General features: G+C 48.2%; 1 protein-coding gene across 1 annotated transcript; it reads right to left on the bottom strand.

Annotated features, from left to right (window-relative positions):
* Positions 1-2959: 2959 nt before the first annotated feature.
* On the bottom strand, positions 2960-9076 carry BAMBI (BMP and activin membrane bound inhibitor). The gene is made up of 3 exons (XM_027595448.2): positions 8947-9076; positions 5405-5692; positions 2960-4959 (listed from the first exon to the last, which is right to left on the bottom strand). The coding sequence occupies exons 1-3, from the start codon at positions 9020-9022 to the stop codon at positions 4541-4543; spliced, it is 783 nt and encodes a 260-aa protein (XP_027451249.1). The 5' UTR covers positions 9023-9076; the 3' UTR covers positions 2960-4540.
* Positions 9077-10494: the final 1418 nt, after the last annotated feature.

Genomic DNA, 10494 nt, shown 5'->3' on the forward strand with positions numbered 1-10494 from the left:
CTAGGACATGTTCAGAGCCTAAAACTGTACTCCAAATGAAGAGTTATCAAACTTTGAAAGAGCGTTTAATTTTGTTATTTCATTAGATCAATGACCTGCCTTTTTAAAGCAGCAGAGGGAGCACAACATGGACGGAACAAAGAAAGAGAGGGACGAAGAGTGAGTTGGTCTCTGAAGCAGCTCCTTTTCCATTACAACTGTGACCCGCAGAGTCACTAACTAAATTAACTTCACCTGGGGGAATTAAATGGATTTGTCACTAAGTAGACACCCCCCACCTCGTGTGAAAAAGTTCACATAGTCCTAAAAACCGGTTGTGGAACTATTTGTATTTTAGTGGGAGCATCTATGGGGCAAATTCTAATTGAGGGTGGGTGGCTCTTGTTGAGAATGTATCAATCACACACAAACTGGTCACGTGATGCTGAAGCAGTATCCGTCAGCTAACTGGACTCCCCGGGATTTTCTCACTGGATTAACCATCAGGAGCAGCTGAAACTCTAGCACTTTATTCTGTCAAATACCAAAAAAACCCAAAACAGGTCCATCAAACTGAAGTGTTCCTATTAGTTGCCACGAGATTATTCCAAAAGGAAACAATGACAAACCAATATCATTAGTAGATGGGAGGCTAAAAGCAATACATTAAAAACAAATAAAAATGTTACATGCAGTCTGCAGGTCACTGAAGGGACTGCAAATCTCAGGTATGAAAGATCTGAAATACAAAAAAGGCAAGTAAATATCCACTGTAAAAGTAATGGGCCCAAGCTCTCAAATTAAAAAAAAAATTTTTTTAAGATTTTTATTCATTTATGAGAGAGAGAGAGAGAGAGCATGGGCAAGAGAGTGAGAGAGAGCATGAGTGGGGGGGGAGAGGAGCAAAGGGAGAAGCAGGCACTCTGTGGAGCAGGGAGTCCTATGCAGGATTCGATCCCAGGACCCTGGGATCACAACCCAAGTAGAAGGCAGACACTTAACAAACTGAGCCACCCAGGCGCCACCCCCCCGGCTCTCAAATTTTGAGGAATATTATGCTGGGCCACTCTAGTTCATCCAAGACCCTTGTGTGTATTAATAGAAATAGCTACTATACCTCCACACTATAATCTTATAAAGCATTATCATCGCCCCCATTTTATAGGTAACAAAACTGAGACTTCAAAGAGCTTAAGTAACTTGCCCAAGTTCACACAGCTAGCAGAGACAAAGGCAGCATTGGAACCTGGGCTGTGTGACTCCAAAGTGCACTTGACTGCTACCCTTGTATGAGTTCGGCCTCATCCCACCATGTAACTTTCGGAGGAGGTTTGATGTTATTTGGGCTGAGACAGAGAAGAGAACAAATTAGAGGTTATAAGGAAAAAAAGCTGTCCTGGCCCCAAAAAGGCTAGTTCCAGACTCATGATACTAGATGCCCCTGCTTTCAAGCTTTTAGCCTATAATCAACCCATATTGAAACCAGATTTACGAGCTCTTCAGAGGAGAGCTTTGTGATTTTCTAAAGCAGACATGTTTGGTATTTTAGAAGGTCAAACCCCCTATGGTGCAGTGTTTTTAATAAAATCAGTTCAGCAGAAATTAGAGACACACCAGTCAATTCCTAGGAAGCCTCTGAGCCATTCAAAATAAGGGTGTGTGTGTGGGGGGTGGATAACATAAAAGACATAACCACGTACAGATCAATTTTTTCAAGAGGCATAGAATGGAAGGGGTGTAAGATACAGAAACATCATGGCAAATTTGGTCCCATTTGTCTCTGGTTGTGGCAAATTTCCACTTAGAAAAAAAAAATCTTACTTTTGATGGGGGGGAGTTCTATGTCAATATTAAACAAGGGCTGTTCCTGGTTACCCCGGCCTTGTCCTGTCACCTCAAAGTAACAGTAAACATCTCCAGGAGGGAAAAACAAACACAGCAGTCATCACCTTACTTACATCACCAAATCAGGTAGGTAGTTATTTCATGAAGGGCCCTTTATCTCCGCTGTTGGCAGCTTCCGCACTCTCACAGGAAAGCAAAAGAACCTATATTTAGTTCTTGGTAAAAATCAAAGTTGACAGACCTGCAATATTTTCATCGAAAAGGCCGAGTTATGCCCAGATCTGCCTTTGGAGACTGGTGGCTGGGGCAGTGTGCAAATACTAAATGAGTAAATATCTCATTTAGTATCTATGAATATGACCCATGGAGGGGAAAGGGTCTGTCATTAGGAAAAGACACAGGAGTAGGAATAGCCCATTATTATGTGGCTAGCACTTGAGCACCCTGGACACCCAGTCCGCCAGCAGGGGGCAGGCGCACAGCGCCAGCGCCCCCCTGAATGGGGGGGGGGGGGGGTGTGCTGTAAATAGCCTCGTGAATGTACAGTAGAAACAAGAGGCAGGGTAGCTAACAGTCAACCAAAGTAGAGGCATTTTGCATTCATCTTCCAGGATATGTGATTTCAGGGCCAGCCGAGACCCAGGCCTTTCCTGGAGGATGGGGTTTACTGGTTTCCAAGTGATTCAAAGTATCGGACTTCAAATCCTTCACTGCCTTATTTAACGAATTGCTGAGTTCTTAGTTAACTGGTATTTGGAACAAATGGGGTGAATAAGAGTAACAGCAGGGCGAGCAGGGGGAAAAACTAACTACATGGAGCTGATAGAAACTTGAGGCATCACTGTGCTTGCTTGACGCCACACGTGAAAGCAGGATGGATAAGGAGCAAGAAGTCTTTTAACCTTCGAGCTACAGAACTACTGTAATTTGGTCTGGAGCTCAAAGTGGAGATGAGGGTCGGAACTCCATCACGTGGCAATTTCGGTGAACTTTCTTATCTAGACGGTTTTGGATAGTTAGATCACAATTCTCTGGCTCCCTCAAAAAGCAACACACCTAAAACTCAACACCCTTTATAAACTGTAAGCCATGCGTGCGAGAACTGCCATTCTCAAAAAGCACAATACGAATGCCGTCATTTATTAAAATGTGTATTTATTCCATAGCCTACTTTGTACGGGGCTGTGGCCTATTAATTATTAAATAATCTAGGTACTCGTTTTTAGACTAATCATTTCGACTCGGATTCTTCCATGACCTTGGCGACTGCATCTGTCTTAAGTGACCCAAATTATGCTTATCATAAAATAATCCCCCAAATATGCACACACACAATCCTTTAACACTCGTAAAAGAAAACCCCATACTCAAATATGCAGACTAGAGGTTCATTTTTAAGCAGAAGTTTCAAATATACAAAAGAATTGGGAGAAAAAAAAAAGAATCCTACATGGCAAATGCGTCTCACGTTTAGGATAACAAACACCTATTTGGGGGGAAAAGCACACAAATGTGGCATGGGTTTAAGTTCAGGCTGAGCAGTGTTGCCAGACAGAAGGTCCTGCAGGAGTGAAAACACTGTTACTTAATCAGTGACTGAAGTCAATGTGGAGAGCAGGGGGCCCTAGTGTTCTTTAAATCTCAGTTGATACAAATAATCTTCACTATTAAAACCCTTTCTAAACATTGAGAAGAAAAAAAAATGCGTGAAGTAAAGTTTGAAAACTAGGAGCATGATAGGATCAAGTTTGGCGAATCTGGGATCCAAAACATTTAATCTGGTCTGAGACAAAGTCAACTGATAAATTAATCAACAGTAAAAGTAGACAGTGACTAACTTGAACTACGAGAGGAAGTTTCGTTTAGCAGTTTTGGTTTGGTTTTTCTTTTTTGGTTGGAGGTAGACACATTTTAAAAAGCATTTCAGAGCAACTGGATTAAGTTGATGAATTATTACCTTTGCTCATAAGGCAGCTCTAGACACTGATCCATCACATCCGACCTAGTATAAAGAAGTTTAAGATTTCTCTTAGAATAATCCTGGTTTTTAGCTTTCACCTAACAAAAACATGTGGGTAAGACACTGAACGATGGGCAGGACACATTTAGAAATTCTCCACACTGTAAGAAAACTACAAATATGCATGTAAGGATAAACAAGATCTTGGTCTTGTTTAAAAACAAAAAACAAAACAAAACAAAAACAAAAACAAAAAAAAATCAAGCCAAATCCTACAGCTGAGCCCTTACTATGAGCGACAACAGATCTTCATTTGTATAATTAACATTTAGTTTCTTATGCGTCCCACTTAGTTTTTAATTTATGACAAGACACCGCTAAATTTCAGACAAAATATATATATATATTTTTAAATCTTTACAATAAATCAAGATGTTGGAGCTTACACAGAGCACATTTTAGTTTATTTAGGTACTCGATTTCAGCTCGCTCAGATGCAAATAACCCTGGTAACAGTGTGTACGTAGTCTTCTCGTTGCTTTTTATCATTTTTAAAGCAAATAATACATTTGACCGTATTTAAAGAGTCTGTGCAAATAATCCTTCAGAAGAAATAGCCAAGATTCTGTTTGCAGAGGTCGTTCTGTCTCTCGAAGGTGAGTCCGTGAGTTCGTTTTTCTTCAGATAAAGTGCTCCTGTCCAGCAGAACCCCACGCCTTCCAGCGCCCACAAACTTCGGTTCGGGGTCAGCCCCCGTCATACGAACTCCAGCTTCCCGTGCCCACTGTACATGCCCCAGTGGACGAGCGAGAGGATCTTCTCGTTGCTGAGGTCCGCTTGTCTCATCTTGTCACAGGTCACACAGCAGTTCTCATGGCCGCTTACTGGCACCATGCACTCCAAGTCTAACTTGGCTACCTGCCCCTTTTTGGAATGGTGTCCATGGAAGCTGTAGTGCAAACGGGACAGCATCTGCTGCCGCTGATCCTGCAGTCTCTTGTTCTCACTTCGGAGCATCCTCAAGGCCAACATGATCAGCAATACCAGGATCAGGCCGCCGGCGATGGGCACGGCGATCACGGCCGCCCGGAACCACAGCTCTTTGGAGGAAGTCAGCTCCTGCACTTTGGTGATGAGGTTCCTGCTGCCGTCGAGCTGATGGCGGTTTCCTTGTCCTAGAGCAACACAAACGCGTGAGCAGACCGTGGTAAGCCCTCCCGCAGGGGTTTATGATCATCTATCCATCTGCAACAAGGCCCCCCATGAGAAAGCAGCTTGCGGTGAAATCAACAGTATTTACAAAATACATGTTGCCAAGCGATGCAAAGATCAGCTTCCAAGAACAGTCCGTTTAGGGACTGTCGTTCCTGAACAGTAAGGGTCCTCTGGGTCTTCCAAATGTGGGAAAACCAGGCAAAACCTATTATGCAGACAAACATCTCATGCTCAGGCCAACATAAAAGCTACTAGATAGAGATGCATCTTTGCATCCAGCCATGCCTCTCCCTCTGGTGTCTCTAATTACATTAACAACAAAATCAATAGCAGACATACAAAGTCGAGGCTGCCGCCGGCCTACAGAACAGGCTGGCGTCCTGGGGAGAGGGGGCTTCTACCTACCTGAGGCCTCCCCCTTGGGAGGGGCGAGCACATCGTGCAGCCCTCGGTAATTGCACATATCTTCGTGACAGCATTCCAATGTAGGCATGGTGGTGCCAGAGTGGTTTCGGGCCTGTGTGGCTTGGCAAATGTCTGCTGTGCTTGCGAGAGAATCCAGGCAGCCATGGGTGAGCGGGGAGTTTGTGTTCTGAGGATCAAGAAGCCTAGAGAAGCAGGCGCTCAGCTCCGACTTACACATATAGCCAGTTGCCACGCAGTGGGCAGCATCACAGTAGCATCTGATTTCACCTGAAGACAATGGGAAACTGCATCAAACGCCTTCCGAGACCAGATAAAGCTTCTACCTGGGCAACTGCTCAACCTCAAGATCAGAGGCACGAACTTTTAGAACAGTCAGCTGAGTGCCAGCTCAGTGGTCAGCTGTGGCAGCCCCGGGTCGACTTGGGAGAGCCCTCTGTGCAAGCCAGTGCTTAAATTTCAACCCAGTGAAACGTAATTTTAGAAACGTATTAACCCCAACAGCAAAGAATCAAAGTTCGATGGCGATTTCTGAGAAGTTTAGCGAGTCGTTCAAAATATTACTTCTGGATTTGAAGGGAAAGAATCATCACAAGAACTTCTCCTACCATCAGGTAAATTAAGCTGTTTATTCATTTTAATCCTACGTGACCATACAACATAAAAATGCTAGGCTTTTTGATTTTGTCAGTATAAATATTTGATCGGAACTACTGAATTGTTTACTACCTTAAAGGGCTGTGCCAAGATTTAAGAGCTTTAGCTAACACCTTATAAAGTTATTAACTAGAAACACAACAATCTAGAAATTGCTCCGGTCAGGAGGTTTTAAAACTATGAAACTGGGCAGCTATTTGCAACCTCTCTAGAAAAGGCAAACTTTGCCTATAAAGATCTTTTCATGCAGAGGAGCTTTTAGTCAGTATATTGTAAAACAGGAACTAGGCAGTTTACAATTAGTGGTTTGCTTGCCAAAGTCAATTTCTTTCAGCCCAAATGGAAAGTCATAAAACTGGGGGGGGGGGGGGGGCGGCGGGGGAGGAGGGGAGGCGGGTGTAAAACGGCAAAGCTAACTTCTCCCCTTAACTCCCCAGTTTTACATGTAATTTAACATGGGATCTAAAAGGGGAAACACTGAAACTGAAAATCCTCTGCTGGTTGCATGAAAAATCCTTAAGGAAACCTCAAATTTTTCTCCAGGAAGTGATTAAAAGTTTCCTTTATAAAACTTATTTGGGGAATTGCAAGTTGCTGGTAACATTTTGCAGCAATGCATGCTCTGAGGCTTTCAGCATCCATCTCTAGTTGAAATGATCTGGGTCTCAGACCTATCACTAATAACTGTATCTGACCCCGTGGACTGGTCACTATCAGATACCACAACTAAAGCTACTGTAAACGGGACTGAGGCACACACCTCTTCCCAGCTTCCCAATCAGAAGTTCTGGGTAGTTCCTGAAACCTCTGCTCTGAAATTAAACACCAGGGACTGTGGTTTTATAGACCTCTCCCTACCCTCTCCTTTCTTCTTCCTCCTCCTCTCAGTGAATGTGAACCCCTGAGTAAGGTGTCTCATTTAATTATCTGTCCAAATTCCAGGCCACTGTATGGTATGCTCGGTTTTCATCAGACGCTGCTAATGCTTGCGTTCTAAAAAAGCCTACCAGCTAATTAGATCTTTGGCAATCTGAGTTTAACCATCCAAAGCTGGAGGTCCCGCTCTAGCCTCAATCGGCGAGCTCCCTGTCCCTGTCGCGGTCTGGGCTGAAGTCCCTTCCCCAGGAAGACTTTCAAGCTGGAACCTTGCTTTTTAGAGGTTCTCTCTCCTCTTTCCAAGCTTACTTGATTTTTTTGCACAAAGCTCACCAGTCCAACGTGGTGATGAATATGTATCCCTAGCCTGACAAATCCCATAGACAGATTTAAAGTAGAAATAAAACAGATTCAAAGTCCATTTTGATCCTATTCGCCTCAGACCGAGCACAGAAAAAGAGCACTGAATGGAAAAGGAAAAAGAGTAAAATGTTTATGAGAGCCTATTTAAAATACTGTATTTTCAATGACCTAAAACAGTCTAATAAAATTTTGACAGGTAACTACGAAAGTTCTAACAACTTTTTTTTTAATTGGAGCCACATTTCAACAAGTTGAATGGACTTTTGTATTACTGTATTAAAACTATATTTCTGTCGTTTCATAAAGTTTCTTCCTGTGGCATGCAAAAGGCCCAGAAAGGGGACTGGTATTTGGAAACAGTGAACAATGCTCTTCTGTTTCCCCCCCTTTCTTGTTACTGTATGTAGTGATTAAACAAAAATGTCTGCTTTAGTCAAGATGGCTACAGGAGAGACTGCTGGCTTCTTTTAAAGCTTTTGAAGTCCGCAGCAGTCAGAAATCTCTGATCCCCTAATTATATCATTATCAGGCACATAGTTTCGGTATCTGTGACTTCATGTCAGCCTCAGTCCCTCCCTGTTCTGTCGGCCTTTGATAGGGCCAGGAGGCTCCCCTCTGCAGGCTACCAGGGCTGTTATTTAGGGTTAATTACACCCTTCCTTCCAAAATAAATAAATACTGTAGCACATCATCCTTGCTGGGCTAGCTTATCCTTTAACCTCATGCCTGCTACATGGCAATTAGAGAAAGGGAGAGGGAGTGCAAAAGCTAAATAACGCTTCCCATTAAAAAATATATACATATATCTGTTCACAGAACAGTAGGTAGAGTTCATGGCGGGGGAGGCGCGGGAATCCTTGAAATCTAGGAGTTTGGGTTATTTCGACCTAAAAGGCGAAAGCCGGCAGGGGAAAAAAAGAAACCGACCTTCTTTTTCTTTTTCTTTCTTTCCTTTTTTTTTTTTTTTTTTTTGGTAGTAGTGTGTAAACTCTGAGCTGAGTGGGAAATGGGACCGCTGACAGAGCCTACCCCTCCCAGCCCGAGAAGCCACACAGCACAACTCCTGCACACGGAGACACACACTTGGGGCACCCCTCACAGGGAGGCACGCACACTCGCTGGCTCACAAAGACACTCAGAGACACACACCGAAGGCACACGCGCGGACGGAGTCACACTTGGAGACGCGCGGGGACAGCCCGCACTCCAACCCCGCGCAGCCGCGAGCAGGGTCCGCGGTTTGGCGCGGCCGCCTCCGCCCGCAGGGTGCGGAGGGCGGCTGCGTCCCGGCGCGCACAACGGCCCCGCTCCCCGGCTGCAAACGTTCAGAAGTTCGCCACGGACAGACTTACAAAAACATTTTGACAACCACTTGCCCCGAGGTCTGACTCCACCTCCACGCGCCGGCCCCGGGACACCCAAGGGGGCGGCCGCGAAGCCACCGCCGCGACTTCTAAGAACAGGCAACTTGTCGCGACCTGCGGGCTCCAGCGCGGGAGGAAACCTCGCCCGCCGCTAACAAAGCCTTGGCAGCCGCCTTCAAAGGCCCGCGGCGGCGCGGCCGCCCCGGGACCCCCGCGCGCCCCTCCCCGGAGAGCCCGGGCCCCGGCCGGCCGGCGGGCACCCACCTTTAGTGAGCAGCACGGCCATGGCGCAGAGTTCGAGCTGCAGCCAGATGAAGATGTAGCTGGAATGGCGATCCATTGACGCCCCCCACAGCCGCGGCGCCCCCGCCGGCTCCCGGAGCCGCGGCGCAACTGCAGCCTACGGCTCCCGGAGCGCGCAGTGCATGGGGGCTCCCCGGGGCGGCGGGCGCCGTCAGCGACCGGGCGAGGGGCCGGGCCGCGGCCGGAGCATGGAGCGCGGCTGGAGGGGCGCCGAGGAGCCCAGAGGACTTTCGCGGCCCGCCTCTGCGGCCACCGGGCTCCTTCGCTCCGTTCGGTGCCGCGGTCCCGGGTGGGCTACCGGCCTCGTTCCCCCTCAGCCGGGCCACTCTGCGAAGGGAGAAGCTCCCCGAGCGCGCGCAGAGACCGCCAGCAGCGAGCTCCTGCCTGCACCCGCCTCTGCCGGCCCGGGTCCGCGCCGCTGTAAATAGCGCCCCGCGCCGGGAGCCGGCCAGACTCCGCCCCGCCCCCGACCCCCGCCCCGGCAGCGCCAGCGCCGTCCGATTGGCCGCCAGGCTCCAGTCAATCATCTCCGCAGCCAGGAGGCGGGCCCAGAGGGGGCCCGGGAGGGACCTGCCCCGCGGCTCTTAGCGGCGCCGGCGTCTGGGGCTGCGGGCGGCGAGGTTGCTGTCTCCCGCGCTCCCCCTCGCGGAGGCCTGCGCGTCCGTGACCTGCGCGAGGTGCGGGTCGATCCCCGCCGCCGGGTCTCTGGCACTCGCCTCCGGGACCCTCACAACTCAGACTTCGCCGGCGTCCCCAGCCCGTGGCTACTTTTTTGTTGCCCCCGAAACACGCGGGGGACCGAGGGGTCGCTTGCGGAAGTCTTCCGGGGCCACGCTGCGCGCTTTAGGAACCCCAGGGACAAGTGGCGGTCCCCCGGCGTGCGCCATCTGCCAAGGCGCCCCTGCCGAGCCCTACCCGCTCGCGTGTGGCCTAGGAGGGGGTTCCGTCGGGAGCCCGGAAGCGGGGCGGCCGGGGGCTGGGGTCTGCTTTCAGCCTTCCCCCCCTCCTCCCGCCCCGCCTCAGCGGATCCGCCTCCACCCGCCCGCCCTGTGATCAATAAAGCCCAGACAGACAGACTGTTGATCAGTGGGAGCCGCTAAGTTCTCCTGGGTAGACCGGGGACGAGTAGCCGGCTAGAGACACTTAACGAAAATTAGCAAATCCAAAAGCACCCGGCGCCAGCGAGACGACACAGGCCGAGACTGACACTCAATTAACCACCCCCCAAACAATCGCAGGCAAACACACCGGCTGACCCTGATCAATATCAGCCCCGCAGTGATCTCCTTTCTGAGATACTAATTCGTTTATTAGAACTTGCAGGGCTGCCGGCCCCCAACGTACCCAAAAGCAGTCCTGGAGGTTTTGCTGTTGTTGTTTTTTTATTTTTATTTTTTTGGTAAAATTCAACTTAAAACTCTTATCTGAGGGACTGCTCTTGTATCCCTTCCTCCCATAACCTGAGATTAACAAAAGTCAATTTGAGAAATTTCCTTTTAGGATCAGCCA

This window comes from Zalophus californianus, chromosome 9, assembly GCF_009762305.2.
Source record: "Zalophus californianus isolate mZalCal1 chromosome 9, mZalCal1.pri.v2, whole genome shotgun sequence".
NCBI classification, from domain to species: Eukaryota; Metazoa; Chordata; class Mammalia; order Carnivora; family Otariidae; genus Zalophus; species Zalophus californianus.

Coding starts and splice junctions, on each gene's coding strand:
- BAMBI (XM_027595448.2), bottom strand. CDS start 9,022: ATGGATCGCCATTCCAGCTACATCTTCATCTGGCTGCAGCTCGAACTC. Junction 5,693..8,946: donor GGCCGTGCTGCTCACTAAAG/GTGGGTGCCCGC, acceptor CATTGTCTTCAG/GTGAAATCAGATGCTACTGT. Junction 4,960..5,404: donor TCCCAAGGGGGAGGCCTCAG/GTAGGTAGAAGC, acceptor GTGTTGCTCTAG/GACAAGGAAACCGCCATCAG.